This window comes from Jaculus jaculus, chromosome 6 (genome assembly GCF_020740685.1).
Source record: "Jaculus jaculus isolate mJacJac1 chromosome 6, mJacJac1.mat.Y.cur, whole genome shotgun sequence".
NCBI classification, from domain to species: Eukaryota; Metazoa; Chordata; class Mammalia; order Rodentia; family Dipodidae; genus Jaculus; species Jaculus jaculus.
In genome coordinates, this window is record NC_059107.1 from 38,469,064 (window position 1) to 38,489,666 (window position 20,603).

A 20,603-nucleotide genomic window follows, 5' to 3' on the forward strand; every position below is an offset into this window, starting at 1 on the left:
AAGCCCAGCACCTAGGTTTGATTCCCCAGTACTCACTTAAAGCCAGATGCATAAAGTGGCATATGCATCTGGATTTCATTTGCAGTGGCTGGAAACCCTGACATGACCATTGTCTCCCTCCCTCCCTCTCTTTCTTTCTGTGCTTGCAAATAAATAAATAAATGGCTTTTTAGAAAGGTAACCAAGGACTAGCTCTGGGGTTTAGTGTCCACAGGGTAGAAATAAGCCGAGGGGCCAGGAGAAGGTTGACTCCTAGCCCGAGCTTCTGTTGGAGTTTTCTGTGGAGGGTCAAATAAGAAATTTTGTGTTATTTCACTGTGACTCAAACTGTTTTGAGCTGACTCATCTTAGGAAATATATTTTTCATCAAACTGTTGTGGTCCACATGCCACACACACCATGCATGTGCCATTCTAACACAAATGGAAATTTTCTTCTTTTTTTGTAAATAATTTGTTCATGATGTAATTTGATTTTGAAAACCCTAGGGTATGCTTTCTCCTCCCCATTCTCTGTGCAGCAGACACCCGAAGATTTGGATCTGTCAGTGTTTCCTCACTCCAGCACAGATGCCATCCAGCCAGCAAGAGGCCATTGTACGTTGGCCTGGATCCTTCTGTTTATTGCTTACAAACTCTCACCTTAGCTTTTCTCTTTCAGTGACGATCTTTTCTCTCTGCCCTATTGCCCTGGCAAAACGCTAATAGTGGGCGCTTCCTACGTTGCTCTGGAGTGTGCGGGATTCCTCGCTGGCCTGGGCTTAGATGTCACAGTCATGGTGCGCTCAGTCCTCCTCCGTGGCTTTGATCAAGAAATGGCAGAGAAAGTGGGGGCCTACATGGAGCAGCATGGCGTTAAGTTCTTAAGGAAGTTTGTACCTATGACCGTAAGTCTGCATGATATTTGGAATTTCCTTTGTTTTCTTTCTCACTAACTTTAAAATTATACCCCTCCTTACTTCATTTCACTCAGTAAACTAGTCTACACTCAAGTCGTGTCAAGCCTAAGGACCCCGGTTCAATTCCCCAGGATCCATGTAGGCCAGATGCACAAGGGGATGTGCCTGGAGTTCGTTTGCAGAGGCTGAAGGTCCTGGTGCACCCATTCTCTCTTTCTATTTGCCTCTCTCTCTCTCTCAAATAAATGAATGAATAAATAAAATATTAAAAAAGTAATGTCTCCTCCCCCAGATCTACACATGGCTTCCTTTATCCCTCCCTGGATGTTGGAGATGGTGACCTTGCTCTTCTTAAAGGCCGAGACCCCTCCTGTCACTCTCTCTCACCTTTTCAAAGATGTTATCTTCAGTTGGCTGCCCTCTTTCCCTGAGTCTCCCAGGCATGTCTCATCTTAGATAAAAGCCCCCCCTGCCTTTCTGACTCCAAAACAAAACAAGAAACCCATTCCATACCTGCTACTTCTAACTTCCTGCCTTGCTTCACACCTGGTCAGTCTCAGCTGCTTCCAGCTCGGCCACTCTGGAGGCTGCTGTCAGGACACCCAGCAGTCACATCTCTGTCCTCATGCTGCCGGGCTTCTGCGGCCCACAGTGAAGTTGATGTTCGCTCTGCTTGAAGGCCTTTCCTTTCTGGCTTTTGTGGCCCCACATTGTGTGGTTTTCCCATCTACCTCTACTTAGACTGCAAGCACTGGGGCCCATTTGTTTTTATCTTGGACCCTCTTCCTGTCTGTGAATTTTTTTTTTAAGTTTTATTTATTCGAGAGAGTCAGGGGGGGGGGGGAGAGAATGGGCATGCCAGGGCCTCCAGCCACTGCAAACAACTTGAGAAACATGCACCACCTTGTGCATCTGGCTTATGTGGGTTCTGGGGAATAGAACCGGAGTCCCTTGGCTTTGTAGGCAAATGCCTTAACCACTAAGCCATCCCTGCAGCCCTGTCTGTGCTGGAGGCCAGGAGTTAAAAATACTCTGTGAGTACTAATGGCTCTCAGAAACAAGCCCTGCTCACGTGTCCCTGCTGAGCTCAGCACTCACTCAACTAGGCAGCTGCTAAACTCTACCTTGAGTACCACATAAGCATTTTAATTTTGTTGTCTTTTTTTTTGTTTTTTTTTTGAGGTAGAGTCTCACTCTAGTCCAGGTTGACCTCGAATTCACTCTGTAGTCTCAGGGTGGCCTTGCATGACCCTCCTACCTCTGCTTCCTGAGTGCTGGGACTAACCACCCCCTGCTGTATTTTAAATTTAAAAAGACAGGCTGGGTGTGGTGGTGCATGCTAACACTTGGGAGGCAGAGGTAGGAGGATCGCTATGAGTTCAAGGCCACCCTGAGACTACATAGTGAATTCCAGGTCAGCCTGGGCTAGAGTGAGACCCTACCTCAAACCTCCCCCCAAAAATTAACAAAACAAAGTTTAAACTCATTGTCTGCCTGGAGCCCTGCTAGTCTCTGGCCCAACTCAGTGAGTGCACCCCTGGGACGCCCCCTTCATCCCTGGTATGCTGCCTCCATTTCAGGGATAGGGTTCTGCCTCCGAAAGTAGAATGTGGAAGTTCTGTGTCTGACCAGGTCAGAGACCTTGGGTGCACACAAACGTGTGTATGTGTATGACATCACAACACACACACACACCACACAGTTTACCTCTGTCACCCCAGATGGAATCAGTACCTTGCTTGTCCTTACTAGGTCCAGCAGTTGGAGAAAGGTTCCCCTGGCATGTTGAAAGTAGTGGCCAAGTCCACTGAAGGGACGGAAACTATTGAAGGGACCTACAACACGGTACGTGTCAAGCTTATGAACAGTAAGTGGGTGGGTGCACTCGTTCACCAGCAGGGATGAGACTTGTGGAGAAACTATACTCAGATAAGTATGCTTTTGCTTCTTTGGTAAGAGTACATAATAAATATGGAGACAGCTGGGCTGTTGACATTTGGGTTTTCAGTAACACATAAAGAATGCCATGGCAACGTATGTGTGGGGTAATATACATAGAACAGACTCTGGAAGCACATACACCCAAATGTTACTGGCACTTCCTTCTGGAAAATTAGATATTTCATGCATATATTCATTTAATTTTTTCTGTAAACATGAAATATTTTGTAAATTTAAAACATTAATATCAATTTTTAATTTTCCTTTGAAAAAAACAAACAATACCAAATCTCCTAAAAATCTAGTCTGTAGATGAGTTGAGATTGCAGCAACTCTTCTACAGTTTCAAGAGACTATGCACCTAACCTTCATATACTCTTTACATATGTGTAACCATGTGTGTATGTATGACGTAGATACACACACACACACATATATGTATGTGTACACACATACACACATATATATAACATTTTTAGTTGACAAGTAAATTTAACATAGAGAGGACGACCTAGACCAGAAAACACGTGACAGCACCGAGTAGCAGCTACCCACCCACTCAGGCTTTGGCAGGCCTACAGCGAGCGCACAGCTCCCATGACTGTTGGGGTGCTCGGCCCTCTGATCCACAGATACAGCATGCCAGCCCACCAGTTTAGTCCTCTGTCAGGATTCCCAACAAAGTCCCTCAGGTTCTCAATAGCGTTCAAGAATCCTTTAATAATTTTTTCCTTGGTAATTATGTGTTTATTTGTGGTTTCAAAGGGTTTCCATTTGAAAAATATTTTCTTTGTGTTTGGTGTATAGAAGTACTGATTTTTGTGTTTTGTGTTATATTCAGCAGCCTTGCTAAAAGTCTTACTTACAAACTTTATGCTTAGACCTTAAATTTGGCCAGCCAGGCCAAATGAGCCAACTGATGCAATAGTGGCACGTCTGTTAAGGGGGAAACCAATAGCCCTCTAATTTGACTAGAGGCCTGCTCCATGGGAAGGAATACATCCCTGATACTGAAAACCTACAACAGGGTTAGTGTGAGCCCTAGGGGTGTAATGTCTACTGCTAGCTCTCTAAATGCATATACTATGCTCACCAAACTGCCGGGGAAGCACTTATCTTTTTTTTTAAAATATTTTTATTTATTTTAGAGACAGAGAGAGAAAGAGCCAGAGAGAAAGAGAGAATGGGTGTGCCAGGGTCTCCAGACACATGTGCCCCTTGTGCATCTGGCTTATGTGGGTCCCAGGGAATCAAACCAGGGTCCTTAGGCTAAGCCATTTCCCCAGCCCGGCACTTATCTTAAGAAAGAAGCCTGCCATAAAAAGCCACATGCTTATATGATACTCAGAAAACTGCCTTTAAGCACTTTTATTCATGTTCATACCCATATATTAATGCTACTCTCATTTTTGGATTAGAGAAGCTTCTCTTTTTCAGATGTTGGTGACCACTGGGATGTCTCAAAAGGCACCATAGTGCTGAGAAGTGAGGGAGGAGAGTTCAGCACTGAAACATCTCTATCACACTCTCCCAAGTCTCAAGGTCCATTGTGGAAGAGGTGGTGGAAAGAATGTAAGAGCCAAAGGAAGGGGAGGACTCCTTACAGTGCACTCTTCCATACCCAAAATGGCCTTCATATCTATGACCTCACCTTGTCTGACACTACCTACACAAGGCCATCATAATAAGAGGAAAATATGATGACATCAAAATAAAAGACTGATTGCAAGAATGGTAAAAAAAAAAAACAAACTTTATGCTTAGATTATTTTGGATTTCCTGTGTATACATTCATAGCATTTGTGAAGAATAATAGTTTGTTTCTTCCTTTCTACTGTAATTTTTAAATTTTAATTTTTTATTGACAACTTCCATAATTGTAAACAATATCCCATGGTAATTCCCTCTGTCTCCCTACTTGCCCCTTTGAAATTCCATTCTCCATCATACATACCCCTTACTCATCTCAGTCAATCTATCTTTTATTTTGATGTCATGAGTCTTTTCTTCCTATTATTATGGTCTTGTGTAAGTAGTGTCAGGCACTGTGAGGTCATGGATATCCAGGCCATTTTGTGTCTGGAGGAGCACGTTGTAAGGAGTCCTACCCTTTCTTTGGCTCTTGAATTCTTTCCACTACCTCTTCCACAATAGACCCTGAGCCTTGGAAGGTGTGAGAGAGATATTGCAGGGGTGAGCATGCCTCTGTTACTTCATCTCAGCACCATGGTGCCTTCTGAGTCATCCCAAGGTCACTGCCATCTGAAAAGCTTCTCTAACAAAAAGTGAGAGTAACATTAATATATGGGTATGAACATTAAGAGAAGTACTTACTGGGCAGTTTGGTGAGCATAGTATATACATTTAGCCAGACACCATCAGACATTACAACCCTAGGGCTCATGACTACCCCTTTTGTAGGTTTTCAGTATCAGAGATATATTCCCTTCCATGGAGCAGGCCTCCAGTCAAATTAGAGGGCAGGTGGTTTCCCCCATAACAAACATGCCACTATTGCACCCATTGGCTTATTTGACCTGGCTGGCCAAATTTAATGCTTGCAGTGTCCCCGGTTGAGTATCTTCACTGGTGATTTCTCTCTCTCCCATTGAACTGCATGCAGTGTGGCTTTTTCCAGCTTTCTGTCAGCTGGTCTTCATAGAGGAGGTTTTCAGCTTGGCTCCAGCAGGATTTCTCAGTGATCTTGCAGCCTAAGTATGTGGAGTCTTCAGCAATAGGGTCTTAACATCTATTCTTGGTGGGAAACCAAGGGCCTTGGCAATGGTCTATAATGTTTTGGGGGCATCAGAGACCTCCTTGGCCAACAACTCAGTGGAAGGTATCCTATCCTTGGCACTGAAAATTTTCTATGTACTGTAATTTTTCTCACATGCTCCCACCAGCTAGGACTTCAGTGCAGTGTAGGCGCACATGGGCAGCAGGGGCAGGCTCTCTTGTCTCATTCTCCAAGTCAGTCATTATGAAAGAGAAATGTTATCTGTAAGGTTTTGATTGTAACTAAGGAAATTCTATTCCTTATTTGCTAAATGATTTTGTTTTTATCTATCTTAAAATCATGAGTGGAGGCTTGGTTGTAGTGTTTTTCTTATAGCTGCTGGGTATTACAGTTTCCCTATCAGTCTCTGTGTGTTAAGTGATTGTTTTTTCATTTGTTAAAATTATTTTTAGAAAAAGCCGGGTGTGGCGGTGCATGCCTTTAATCCCAGCACTTGGGAGGCAGAGATAGGAGGATCACCATGAGTTTGAGGCCACCCTGAGACTCCATGGTGAATTCCAGGTTAGTCTGAGCTAGAGTGAGACTTTACCTCGAAAAAAAAAATATTTTTAGAGACACAAAGAGAGACGAGGTGCACCAGGACCTCAGCCACTGAAATCAAACTCCAGATGCCTAGTGGGTATGTGCAACCTTGTGCTTGTCTCACCTTTGTGTGTGTTTGGCTAATGTGGGATCTGGAGAGTCAAACATAGGTCCTTAGGCTTTGCAAGCAAGTGCCTTAACTGCTAAGCCATCTCTCCAGCCCATGATTTTCTTTTTAAAAAAATATTAATTCACTTATTTGACAGAGAGAGAGAGAGAGAAAGAGAGAGAGAAATATACAGAAATAGGTGTGCCAGGGCCTCCTGCCACTGTAAGTGAACTTCACATGCCACTTTGTGCATCTGGCATTATGTGGGTACTGGGGAATAGAACCCAGGTAATCAGGCTTTGCAAGAAAGTGCATTTGGGCTGGAGAGATGGCTTAATGGTTAAGCGCTTGTCTGTGAAGCCTAAGGACTCTGGTTTGAGGCTCAGTTCCTCAGGACCCACGTTAGCCAGATGCACAAGGGGGTGCATGCATCTGGAGTTCATTTGCAGTGGTTGGAGGCCCTGGTGTGCCCATTCTCTCTCTCTTTCTCTCTCTCTTTCTCTGCCTCTTTCTCTCTCTGTCTGTTGCTCTCAAATAAATAAATAAAAACAAAACAAAAAGAAAGTGCATTTAACCACTGAGCAATTTCTCTGACCCTGTTGAGTGATTTTCTAATAATCAGTCAGCTTTGTACTCCTGGTATAAACTCAGTTTGGTAATTTAGATTTGGTTGTTTAGTGTTTAAGCACTTAATCTGTATTTATGAGCCATATTGGCATATATGTGTCTATATATGAAAATGAGTGTATATATATGTTTGTTTGAGATGGGTGGCTCTTATATGTAGCCCAGGCTGCCCTGAAGCAATCTGTGTAGCCCAGGCTAGCCTCATACTCTTAGCCCCTGAGGAGCTGGGATGACAGAGTATACTACATGCGTGGCTGTGACTCTACCAGTTTAACTATCAAGGTTATTCTAATTCATGGAAGAAGTTGGAAGTATATTTTCCTCTTTTTCTATTTTTTAGGCATATTTATGTAATGTTAGAATTTGATTATTTTATATTTTCAGAGGGGGAGAGATACAGAGAGGGGAGAGGGAAAGAGAGAGAATGGGCACACCAGGGCCTCAGCCATTGCAACCAAACTCCAGACGCTTTCACCAACTAGTTGGCATATGTAACCTTGCGCTACCTAGTGGGCATATGTGACCTTTTGCTTGTCTCACCTTTGTGAATCTGGCTTATGTGGGATCTGGAGAGTCCAACATGGGTCCTTAGGCTTCACAGGCAAACACCTTAACTGCTAAGCTTCTTCTTCAGCCCATAGAATTGGATTTTTAAAAATATTTTTATTTATTTATTTGAGAGAGAGAGAGAGAGAAATGGAGGAGAGAGAGAGACAGAGACAGAGGGAGAATACGCACACCAGGGCCTCCAGCCACTGCAAACAACTTCAGATGCATGTGCCACCTTGTGCATCTGGCTTATGTAGTTACTGGGTTTCAAGCCTTGAACTCAAGTCCTTAGGCTTCACAGGTAAGCACTTAACTGCTAAGCCCCTTTTTTAAAAAATTATTTTTATTTATTTATTTGTTTGACAGAAAAAGGGTGGGGGGGGGGGGAAAGGCTGCCTAGGCCTCCAGCCACTGCAAATGAACTCTAGACACTTGTGTCCCCTTGTGCATCTGGCTAATGTGGGTCCTGGGGAATTGAACCTGGGTCCTTTGGCTTTGCAGGCAAACGCCTTAACCACTAAGCCATTCCTCCAGCCCCCTAACCAGCCCTTTTTTTTTTAAAAAAAATTATTTATTCAAAAGTGAGAGAGATAAAGAGGGAGAGAGAGAGAGAGAGAAAATTAGATTTTTATGTACAGTAGAATTCACAGGTGAAACTACCGAGGTCTAATTCTCCAGGGTAATGTATGAACACTGATTCAGTTTCTGTGATGATTAAACACCTTTGAAGGCGTCCCTCATTTTTTTCCTTGAATTATTTTTTATTTGTTCTTTTTTTTTTAAAGGAATGAGTCCATTTCAGCTAAATTTTCAAAAATATTGGTGCAAAGTTGCTCCTAATATCTAAGTGCAGATTGTTTCTGAAACAAGCTTTACTTTATGTGTGGTAAAATGCACAGGCCTTAGATGTGCAGCTCATTGTCTGCACACCCACGGGTTTCTGCAGTCCACTCTCCTTCAAGTCAGCAGACCATGTCTGAGTCACAGACGCTGCTCTGATTCTGTCACCCTGCGACGTCATGCGATGGAGTCAAACAGTGTGCCCCTCTGGGCATCTGCCACTTGGTCCTGGCCTGTGTGGACTGGGTAGACTGGATGGGGGTAGCATGTTCTGTTTCTGTGTTCCTGTGTATGGACACCCCTGTTCCTCTTCACTTAGGTTACCATGGTTAAAGCTGTGAAGATGTCTTAGAGCTCTTGTGTGCAGATCTCTCTCCCGGATGAATACCCAGGAGTGATATTTTTCAATCACTGTGTGGTTTCTACATGCATCTCCCTGAGAATCTGCCAGCCAGTTTCCAAACGGGGACATTTCCATTGGCCATGCGTGGAGGCGTCTTGCTTTCTCACTGTAGACCTTCTGGAGGGTGGAGGTGGGGCCAACTCTGCTCACTTGCACTTTCTGATCCTGTGATGGAAAGCACTTTCCCTTGTGCTCCGATGGGCATTCCCATCCCCCATTCCAGCCTGTGGCTGCCTCTCCCTGGACCATCCGTCCCTATCTTGAATTGCAGGGATTGGTACAAGTTGTGCATAGGCAACATTTCACATGCACATATTGGGAATACTTTCTTCCTGCCTCTGATGTCTGTTTTTTAAAAGCATCTTTTGATTATCAGTATTTTTAAGTTTTTTTTTTTGTTTTTTTTTAATGAAGCCCAGGTTCTGTTTTCTTCCGAGGATGCTGCTTCCTGGGGGTCTGCCAAATCTGCTTCCCGCAGGTCAGGAGTAGAGTCATTGGCGCCCCCTAGCGGCATCCTTGTTATTTCACTGTGCTTTCCACCTGGCGTTAATTTTCACGTGGGGTGTGTGCGGTGAGGTTCCTTTGTACTTGCTGTTCTTTGTTGACCAACTTCTCTTGACACTGCATTCCTTGCTGTCCTTGTTCTGATCATTTGGCCACTTAGCTGGACGCTCTCTGTGCTCCTCATTCTGTCTCCTTGTTCAGATTACTTTATGTTAAGTCTTAGGTCAGGTCAAGGAAATCTCCCAGCTTTGTTTAGGACCTTTACAATTTAGGAACAGCTTTTTAACTTGGAACAAAAAAGTCTTCCAGGGTTATAGTTGATCGATCCAGGGTAAGATTTGGTAGGTCTGTTGGAAGAACAGTGATGTGTGCCAAGGATAGAGCCCAGAGTCTTCGCACACAGCCGGTGCTCTCCGCTGCAGCCCAGCCCCGGAGGAGTTAGCTCTTAGCACCGCTCACTTCCAGTACCTGAGCCCTGTTGTCTGTTGTTTACTTACATGTCCTTGTGCTTTTCTCGCTGTGGATTTATCATCATTCTGTCAAGTTCCGCCACACATTTTGCCAGGTTTCTACCCACAGTTCATGAATTTGAAGCTAACGTAACTGGTATTTTTAGATTTTCACTGGCTTGCTGGTAGTATATAGAAATACCCCTGGAGAAGGATTGGTGCTGTAGTCAGTTCCTGCTTGTTAGGATTCAGCTGTTTCCAGTCTCTGCTTTCTGTCTTCTTCTTGCCCCACTACTCTCTGGCTTGGACCCCTGGGGACTGTATTGGTTGTACTGTGAACGGAGCACCCTTTCCAGTTCCTGATCTGGGGGCTAGAGCATTCTGTCCCCAAAGCTGCTGGTGAGTTTTCACGTGTGTCCTTTATGCAGTTGAGGGTTTAAAAAAATTATTTGTTTATTTGAGAGAGAGAGGGAGAGAGAATGAGAATGGGCATCACAGGGCTGCTAGCCACTGCAAACGAACTCCAGATGCATGTGCCACCTCATGCTTCTGGCTTTATGTGGATACTGGGGAATCAAACTCTGGTACTTAGGCTTTGCAGGCAAGCACCTTAACCTCTGAGCCATCTCTCCAGCCCTTTCATGTGTGTGTGTATGTGTGTGTTCTCTGTGCTGAGTGTGTCGTTCTGCTCATGCAAGAATGCTGACTTGTCAGGTGCTTTTCCTGCATCTATTGAGATTAATTACTTCCTCATCACTGCAACAAAATAGCTGATCAAATGCCACTTAAGGCTTTATTTCAGCTTAGAGTTCCGGGGAAGGCATGGCAGTAGGAGCTTGAGGCAGCTGATCATGTTAGTTCTCCCTGAGGAGGAAGTGCAGAGGGGTGAACGCTGCTGCTCAGCCAGCTCTCTGCTTTTTAATTTTTTTTTTAATTTTTTTGAGGTAGGGTCTCAGTCTAGCTCAGGCTGACCTGGAATTCACTCTGTAGTCTCAGGGTGGCCTTGAACCCATGGCAGTCCTCCTACCTCTGCCTCCTGAGTGCTAGGATAAAGGTGTGCGCCATCATGCCCAGCCAGCTCTCTCCTTTTTATACAGTCTAGGACCCTCAGCCCATGAATTGTTGCTGCCTGCAGTTAGGATCTTCCTATATCAATTAACCTAATCTAGATAATTCCTCATGGGCATGCCCAGAGGCCTAGATGACTCTAGGTCCTGTCAAGTTGACAGGTAATATAAGCCATCACGGTTAAGAGATGAATTGATGGCGGTTTGTATGATGAAGTAAATTTGGGACAATCTCTGCTGGGTCATGACACTTTCCTGATACTGCTGTGTTTGACTTGTCCAGTGGTTCAACATTTTCTTTTCTTTTGATGCCCATGTCTGGTTGCTGTCAGCTGTGCTGGCCTCATAGGAAGAGCAGGGAAGTGTTCTCTTCCCCCACTTTTTTTCTGGAAAACCTTGGCCACTAGTATTTCTTTCTTACATGTTCTTTAGATTGAGCCAGAGAAGCCTTCCGGGTCAGGAGTTAATTTTTGGGACTGTCACATGTAATCAGTTTCCGATGGATGCAGGGTGGGTGTGTTAGTTGGCTGGGGCACTGATCTGGTTGGGATCCTAAGTGTCCCCTCTTTTTTTTTTGGTTTTTCGAGGTAGGGTCTTGCTGTGGCTCAGGCTGATCTGGAATTCACTCTGTTGTCTCAGGGTGGCCTTGAGCTCACAGCGATCCTCCTACCTCCGCCTCCCGAGTGCTGGGATTAAAGGTGTGTGCCACCATGCCCGGCCCTAAGTGTCCCCTCTTGAGTTGAAGGTTTGCTCTTCTGCTTAGCACTGTGGGAGGGTGGTAAACCTTTAGGAGGTGGGGCCTAGTGGAAGGAAATTGGGTCATTAAAGGCATGCCTTTGAAAAGAATATGAAGACCTTGGACCTATCATTTCTATTTGCTCCAGCTTCCATCTGGTGAACAGGCCTTCTCTACTGTGATATTCTTGTCACCTCAGGCCAAAAGCCAAGGGACCAAGCAACTGTAAGATGAAATCCCAGACACTGTCAGCCTTGGCAAACAATCTCTTCCTCCTTGTGGGTTGTTATGTCAGGAGTCTGTCAGAGCAAAGCTGACAATATAGGTTTGCCTGTAGGAGAGCACTGAAGACTGGTTGGCTTGGGCCACAGAAATTAATCTCCATTCTGAAGGCAAGAAGTCTAGGATCACACAGCCATTAGATTTAGTGTCTCCTGGGACCTGTCTCATCTCAGCAGATGGCTCCCTTCCTGCTGAATCTCCTGAGCTGTTTGCATCCTAGCCTCCATTCCTTGTGAGAACATCCAGTTACTCCAGCTGCACTAGCCTTCCTTTACTGGAACAGCATATCTGAAATCATGAACTTAAACCAAGGATATGGTTATTTTGGCTCAAGGTTTCAGAGGTTTTCATCCACAGGTACTTGGCTCTATTGCTTGTGGGCCTTAGGTATTAGAAAGTAGTCTTGGGTCTGGGGATGACCACACAATTCAAAATAAATTGGCAAAGTGATATTTATTTCTGCAGAAGGGGGTGTATCCATAAAAAGTCCAGACAGGCCAGCACACCAGCAGAAAGTCTGCTCGGTTTTTATCTCCTAATGCGAGGGTCCTGTGTCTTACTCTGATTAGTCGAAGCTCGACCTCATACTCTTGTTCAATTGGCTAAAATATAAAAATGGTGCAGTTTTGGGCTGGAGAGATGGCTTAGCAGTTAAGGTGCTTGCCTGCAAAGCCTAAGGACATAGGTTCAACTCCTCAGAAACCATGTAAGCCAGACACAAAAGGTGATGCATGTGCAGAAGGTCACACATGCTCACAAGGTGGCACATGTGTCTGAGTTTGATTGTAGTGGCTAGAGGCCCTAGCATGCCAATTCTCTCTTTCTCTCCCATAAAAAAGCAAAAAAAAAAAAAAAAAAAAGGGGGGGGTGCTATCTCTAAGGTTGGAGGTGCTAGAAATGCAGAAATAGTAGCATGGGTTTCCAGGACTGTTGACTCTTGGTCTCAAGGATAGCTGACTCAGGAAGGGGGGTTTGCCACTGCAAATGAACTCCAGATGCATGTGCCCCCTTATGCATCTTGGAGACCCAGATCCTGTGGCTTTGCAGGCAGACGCCTTAACATCTAAGCCATCTCTCCAGCCCCGAGTTTCTCTATCTTTTTAACCCATAGACAGAAAAGACAGAGTCCGTCTCTCATACTTCTCACATAAGGCAGCACATGGTGGCTGGGGTACATGGGGAGAGAAGCAACTTAGCTGATGTTGAACAAAAAGAGAAGAAGGGAAAGGGTTGAGACTCAGTGGCCTGACTCCTTCCAATCAGCCTCACCTCAAAGGCTCCCATTTCCCAAGGGCAACACAAAGCCCATTTACACAAGATCCTTTGGGAGACATTTATCTAAACTGTTCTCAGAACAAACCCTCATGACCTCATTTTACCTTGAATGCCTCTTGATGGGTCCTAATTTCAAACCCTGTCTCAGTCTGAACATTTCAGCATATAGATTTTGAGGGGCACACTTCAGTTCATAACAGGCTTATTTAGACTGTGTAAAAAAAATGGTAAACTGTCTTTCACTCAGACTGTCAGATTTCTGGCATAGATTCCTCATAATATTTCTTTACTAACTTTCAATGTCTGCAGGATCCTGACAGGGATAATTTGTGTTTTTGATCTCATCTTTAAATATAGGTTTTGTTAGCGATTGGTCGTGACTCCTGTACAAAGAAAATAGGCCTGGAGAAGATTGGTGTCAGAGTCAATGAGAAGTGAGTGTGGGGGTAGCTGCTCATGGTGCAAAGTGAAGCTTGGCTTTGTGTATTTGTATTTTGCCTCTTAGCAATTCTCACTTATTTCCCAAGATATAAAATGTTAGTGTTTTCTTACCTTATGGTAAGTACTGAGCAAGCTTTGTGTTATTCATTCTCAGTCAATCAGTAGTTCTTACATCCAACAGCAATTAAAAAAAATTGTTTGGAGCTGGGAAGATGACTCAGCAGTTTAAGGCGATTGTTTGCAAAACCTGCTGGCCTGGGTTCAATTCCCAAGCCACCCAAGAAAGCGGGACACAAATGTGGTGTAAGCATCTGATGTTTGTTTGCAGCATCAGAGGCTCTAGTGTGCCCACCCTGCACCATGCATGTGCACAAGGCAAGTTAATCAGAAAAAGTTTGTGGAAATGTATTCATCCACTGTCTGAGTGTTAGAGTGCATTTTACTGTCTGCTGAGGCAAGGAGAAAATCCCCAAGCCCCGAGGGTGGGGTGAGGAGGAAAACCCGGGTGTCCAGGATGCATGGCTGCACCTGAGGGACATTTCCTCTAGGACTATGCAAGCCTTAATTTTACTTTTTTGGAATATTTATTTATTTGCTTATTTAAGAGAAAATGGACACAACAGAGCCTCTTGCCACTGCAAACGAACTCCAGATGCATGCACCATTTTGTGCATCTGGCTTTGCATAGGTACTGGGAAATTGAACCCAGGCCAGTAGGCTTTGCAAGCAAGCACCTTTAACCATTGAGCAATCCCTTCAGCCCCAAGATACCCTAGTTTTAAAGCCATGAATCTTAGGGATTCTTGAGGACCTGAGGTGTCAGAGCTCTTAGAGGAAGGTCTGTCTATGTGGCCTTGTGGGATGATACCAGTCATTAGACATACATATATGTAAATATATTTCTTTTTCAAACACTACCAGGAATGGAAAAATACTAGCAAATGATGTGGAACAGACCAGCGTGCCCTATGTCTATGCTATTGGGGACATTTTGGAGGGCAAACCAGAGCTTACTCCCGTCGCTATACAGGCAGGCAAGCTGTTAGCTCGAAGGTTATTTGGGGCCTCCACAGACAAGGTAAGTTACTTCGCGATGTAGCCATGAGGTTTGTGTATGGTGCTGGAAACCTGAGCCTCACGAGTGCTAACTAAGCTCTACCCCTAGCTACGTCCCCAGCCCTGAGGTGCTACCCAAGTAACACTTGAGAGCTCGTTTTCCAAGTGAAGGGTTCCCGGTGACAGAGTTTGCAGTTGACTATTGAGAAGTGATCTTGAATGATGTGGGGGTTGTGCTGCTGATTGATGACAAGGTTGTCATGGTTCCAGACCCCCAGGGCTTATAGTGTGGGTGGAAGTCATGAGTCAGACACACACAGATGAAAACACAGAGTACAGTTATGTGCCAAAGAGTGTTGTAAGTCAGTTGCTCCCGTGCCAGGGAAGAGATCCCTAAGTTCTAACTGAAAGTCTGGGAGCAGGCTTCCTAAACAGATGGCTGCCTGTCCCTCCACCTGGCCAGATTCCCGCCTGCTGCATTTCTGCTGGACATGCTGACTTGGTTCACTGGGCTCGGTCTCATAATTTGCATGGCCACTGCTGGGAATCGGATGGGTTTCCATCTTCACGTTCTTCAGTCAGGGATATGGAGGCCAGGTAGCATGGTGTGGAGGAAGCAAAGGACTTTTCTGGTAGGCCCGTAACTCAGGTAAGAGCAGCAGGTGGGTAGTGTGAGGTCTATGCTAAGGACGGTGAGCATCCTCATGTAGTCTCCCGCTTGGCAGGACTACACTGCTCTGTGAAGAGCACTGTGGCCTGTAGGGGGGTTGGCAGAAGGCCACTGGGCTGATGGCTCTGCTGCCATTAGCCCTTGGGAAAGAACAGCACCCTACTCTGCTCAGAACACAGCATCAGTGATGGTGGAGTGTGCTTGGACTGAGGCTGGCAAATTAATGTGAAGTGCCATCACCACAAATAAAGAGCGGGTGAAGTCTCCTGTGGGTGTGGAGAAACTGAAGGAAAGTCTTATTTCTCCCAACTTTTCATCTAGAACCATGGACAGAATGACAAAGCATTAAACCTTTTGCCTACTCCTCCAGTTACTAACATTTGGACATTTTTGCTCAGCCTTTATGAATGTGTGAAGGAATAGGCTTTTTATGCACACATGTGTGCATGTGTGTGAGTGTGCATGCACACGTGTGTGCATGTGGAGGTCAGAGGATAACTTTGGTTGTCATTCCTCAGGAATGCCATGTAGCTATTTTTTTTTAAATTTTTTGTTAACATTGTCCAAGATTATAAAATATATCCCATGGTAATTCCCTCCCTCCCTACCCCCACACTTTCCCATTTGAAATTCCATTCTCCATCATATTGCCTCCCCATTACAATCATTGTAATTACATATATACAATATCAACCTATTAAGTATCCTCCCCCCTTCCTTTCTCTTCCCTTTATGTCTCCTTTTCAACTTACTGGCCTCTGCTACTAAGTATTTTCATTCTCACACAGAAGCCCAGTCATCTGTAGCTAGGATCCACATATGAGAGAGAACATGTGGTACTTGGCTTTCTGGGCCTGGGTTACCTCACTTAGTATAATCCATTCCAGGTCCATCCTATTTTTTTTTTAGGCAAGGTCTGCCACTGACCCGAAGTTCACCAGTTTAGGCTAGCCTGGCTGGCCAGCTCACCCTAGTGATCCTCCTGTGCCTGCTTCCCCAGTGCTGGGATTACAGATGCACGCCTCCATGCTCAGCATTACACCTCCATGCTCAGCATTTTCACTTGGGTTCTGGGGATCAAACTCCAGTCCTCATGCTTGCAAGACAAGCACGTTACCCACTTAACCACCTCCCTAACCCTCTTTTCTTTTTTCCCTAAGCTTCTTAAAGCAACAGACAGTAATATACTTTGTCCCCAAATGCTTATACTTCTATCTCTTTAAGTGCTGACCATTCACCTCTGTAACCACAGTACAGGTCCCTGGATCTGAGAAGCTCAACAGAAATGCAGCAGGATTCAGATTACCTCACTATAGTTAGTAATTTCAGCTCTTGTAGCTGGCAGTTCCCTTTTAATCTAATATAGCCCCCACTGTCTTTCATAAAAATATATGTCATATAAACTTTTTTTTTTTTTTTTTTTTTTCCAGTGTAGGGTCTTGTTCTAGTCCAGACTGACCTGGAATTCACTGTGTAGTCTCAGGCTGGCCTGGAACTCATGGTGATGTGATCCTTCTGTCTCTGCCTCCCTAGTGCTGGGATTAAAGGCATGTGTCACCACACCCAGATGCCATATAATTTTTTTTTGTTGTTGTAAAATGTGTCCCAAAATAAGAGAATGTAATTTGCTTGTGTTCCAGTGTGACTACATTAATGTTCCCACTACTGTGTTCACTCCTCTGGAGTATGGCTGCTGTGGGGTATCTGAAGAGAAAGCTGTGGAGATGCATAAGAAGGAGAGCCTGGAAGTAAGACGGGGTCTGCTGTTCCCTTTGCAAGAACTTGCTTCCTACTCAACTGTTTATTTTTAAGGCTACTTCTTATTTTGGATTCTGCAAGTTTCTATAATGGCTATAGTGTGGAAATCATACTCCTCTTTTGGGAGAACTGGAAGGAAATTTAAACTCTGTCTCACTAGCAAACTAATAAGAAAAAGAATATATCTGAGGTGAGAGAGAAGCAGGGAGCTAGGACTTCTGACACAATAAGAACGGTCTGTTGAGTAGGATTGAACCAGAAAGCACAAGGCAGTCTTAAGATCTTTTGGGAGAACAGGGGTAGAAGTGTGTTGGGAAGGAGCAAGAACCAGAAGTTGTAAAGTCACGTCAGCTTTTTCTTTCTTGGGTTTGTGTGTGTGTACCATTCATTCTTCTGTTCAATCTGCAAATACATTTGATTTGCTCCAGAAATGTACACAACAAACATGGCCTTTCTCCTCTCCTACATTCATCCAGTGATGGCTGCTTCTCAGCCTCAGTTCCTCATGAAGGGCAGTCTTGAGTTAGGCCAGGCATCCTCCACCTCCACTGCTGAGTCACCAACATTATGCCACATTGGCATGGCAATGGAGCCTGACTGTCAATTAACCTGGGGTGGGAAGGTGGGCAGCCCCAGGCTGTTCTGCCTACTGTGGGCCATTCAGAGTCTCCAAAAGATGTCTTTCATCCTGGACTACATCCAACTATCACAACCTTAAAAATACATTCTTGTTTTACATTTACATGGATAGCTTGGCCTTTTGCAGCTTACACTTTCAACATAGGACGGACAGGGAGATATAAAGTTTGACAGTTTATTAAAACTTGATATTTTAAGTAAGAAGATAATTGAATCTCAGTTCTTCCATGACAGAATTTTAACTGTGCAATTTAATTCATTACTGAAATGTATTTAGACCTTTGCACTCATATACCCTAGTTAAATGGCCCGAGGATTTATTGAAACTCCTAAGTACATGGATATGTATGCCTAAATCCATGTAATATTACTCTAGATGGATGCTTCTGACATTTACAATGTGCATTCAGTGTTTATAATTAATACTTCATAGTAATACACCGTCTTTCTTGGTATACTTTTTCTTGGGTTTGGGGAAAATGATGGTATCAGATTGCATGTGACAAAAATATCTGACATCACCACTTGAAGGAGTTACTTTAATTCTCAGAGATTTCAGCCCCTGGTTCTTGGCTCCATGGATTATGAGCAGAGCGTCATGGCAGTTGGAGCATGTGGGAAAGGAAGTGGTTTACTTGGATAGGAAACAGAGCAAAGATAGCAGGAAAGGATTAGTGACGACATGGCCACACACTGACCTGCTTCCACAACTCAGGCCTCATCTTCTAGGACAGTCCCACCACCTCCCAACAGTCTGATCATCTTTTTTTTTTTGTTTTTCGAGGTAGGGTCTCACTCTGGCTCAGGCTGACCTGGAATTCTCTATGTAGTCTCAGGGTGGCCTCCAACTCACGGCAATCCTCCTACCTCTGCCTCCCTAGTGCTGGGATTAAAGGCGTGTGCCACCATGCCTGGCCTGATCATCTTTTGAATACATCCAGGGATTAAAGTATCCATTGGGAATCTCAAGGGCACACCCAGAGGAATGCCTTGTGATCCTCAGGACGTCTCTCAATCCAGCCAAGTTGGCAATGAGTATTCACCATCACAATGGCAGTGATCATGGATTTAACACTTAGTTTTTTTTTGTTTTTTGTTTTCTTTTTTTAAAAAAATATTTATTTGCAGAGAAAGATAAAAGAGAGACAAGCAGAGAGAACAGAAACACCAGGGCCTCCAGTCACTGCAAACAGACTCCAGATGCATGCGCCACTTTTTGCATCAGGCTTTATGTAGCTACTGGGGAATCAAACTCAGGTCCTTAAGTTTACAGGGAAGTACTTTGACCACTGAGCAATCTCTCCAGCCTCTCTCTGCCTATCAACTCTTGCTCCAAACTTATAACCTTCACTTATTTGATTTCAGGAAATGCCCTGGACAGACAAAATATAGATGGGAAGTAGATTTGTGGTTGCCACAGGCTGGAGGTTGAGGCAGGAGAATTGGTGTAACACTTAGTTTTAAAACATTTTATAGTTAATGACAAATAAGGTAAAAAGCTAGGCACATTACAGGAAAAATGTAGAAAGCCACAGGCCAGGTAAAGGAACCTAAATTCATAGGAAATGAAGTTCTTAAGTTAGTGAGTTTTTCATTGTATGTCAATTCACTGAGTGATTGATTGCAAATTACTACAAATTTGATCTGTTTATATTTTTTAAATTGTTTATTTATTTACTTGAATTAGAGAAATAGAAGAGTATGGGCATGCCAGGGCCTTCTGCCACGGCAGACAAACTCCAGACAACATGTACCACTTTGTGCATCTGGCTTTACTTGGGTAAAACCCTGGCCATCAGGCTTTGTAAACAAGCCTCTTTAACCATGGAGAAATCTCCCCAGACCCTGTTTGTATTTTTTTTTTTTTATGAGAAAGAGAATTGGCACAGCCACTGCAATCTAGCTCCAGATGCTTGCACCACCTTGTGTGCATGTGTGCCCTTGTACGCTTGTGTCACCTTGTGCAGCGGGCATGCATGGGATCTAGAGAATTGAACATAGGTCCTTAGGCTACACAGGCAAGCACTTTAACTGCGAAGCCATCTCTCCAGGCCCTGTTTGTATTTTTTTTTTCTCACTCTAGCCCAGGCTGACCTGGAATTCACTCTGTAGTCTCAGGGTGGCCTCGAACTCATGGTGACCCTCCTACCTCTGCCTCCTGAGTGCTGGGATTAAAGGTGTGGCCACCACGCCTGGCTCCTGTTTGTATTTTTAAAATACATTTTATTTTTATTTATTTGAGAGAGAGAGAATGGGTGCTTCAGCCACTGCAAATGAATTCCAGATGCCTGTGCCACCTTGTGCATCTAGCCTGGAGAACTGAACCTGGGTCCTTTAGCTTTGCAGGCAAGTACCTTAACCACTAAGCCATCTCTCCAGTCCCCTGTTTGTATTTTTAAAAATTTCTATTATGTGGGGATTTGAGGAAGCCTGTCAAGGTAGTATTTGGAAATAGAGTAGAAGAAACCCCCAGTGTTAAAGAAGACCTGGATCTAAAGAATGAATGGCCTTCTGTACCAGTCACTTTTCTCAGGGTAACAGCAAATTACCTGGCAGAAGCAGTTAAGGATTGAAGGGATTATTTTGGTTTTCAGTTCAAGAATATAGGGCTGTGGAGATGGTTCAGCAGTTAAGACACTAGCTGATGGCCTGGGTTTAATTCCCCAGTACCAGGCCCTGGTATACCCATTCTTTGTCTCTCTTCTCTTTCTCTCTGTGTTTGCAAATACCTAAATATATATTTTTAAATATTTAGATCATTTTTATTTATTTGAGAGTGACAGAGATAGAAAGAGAATGAATGGGTGTGCCAGGGCCTCCAGCCACTGCAAACGAACTCCAGACACATGTGCCCCCTTGTGCATCTGGCTAACGTGGGTCCTGGGGAATCAAGCCTTAAACTGGGGTTCTTGGGCTTCACAGGCAAGCACTTAACTGCTAAGCCATCTCTCCAGCCCCCTTAATATTGTTTAAAAAATGAATATGGACTACTTTAGTGGGGAAGGCATGCAGCATGAGCGTGAGGCAGCTGGTCATATTC

At 44.3% G+C, this 20,603-nt stretch overlaps 1 protein-coding gene across 1 annotated transcript in view; it reads left to right on the forward strand.

Annotated features, from left to right (window-relative positions):
* The window catches only part of Txnrd3 (thioredoxin reductase 3), a 47,018-nt gene that overhangs the window by 20,032 nt on the left and 6,383 nt on the right, over positions 1-20,603 (forward strand). Inside the window, exons 10-14 of the mRNA XM_045152181.1 lie at positions 661-886; positions 2,651-2,743; positions 13,357-13,433; positions 14,362-14,518; positions 16,807-16,914. Coding sequence (XP_045008116.1) covers positions 661-886; positions 2,651-2,743; positions 13,357-13,433; positions 14,362-14,518; positions 16,807-16,914 — 661 coding nt within the window. The remainder of the gene's footprint in view (positions 1-660; positions 887-2,650; positions 2,744-13,356; positions 13,434-14,361; positions 14,519-16,806; positions 16,915-20,603) is intronic.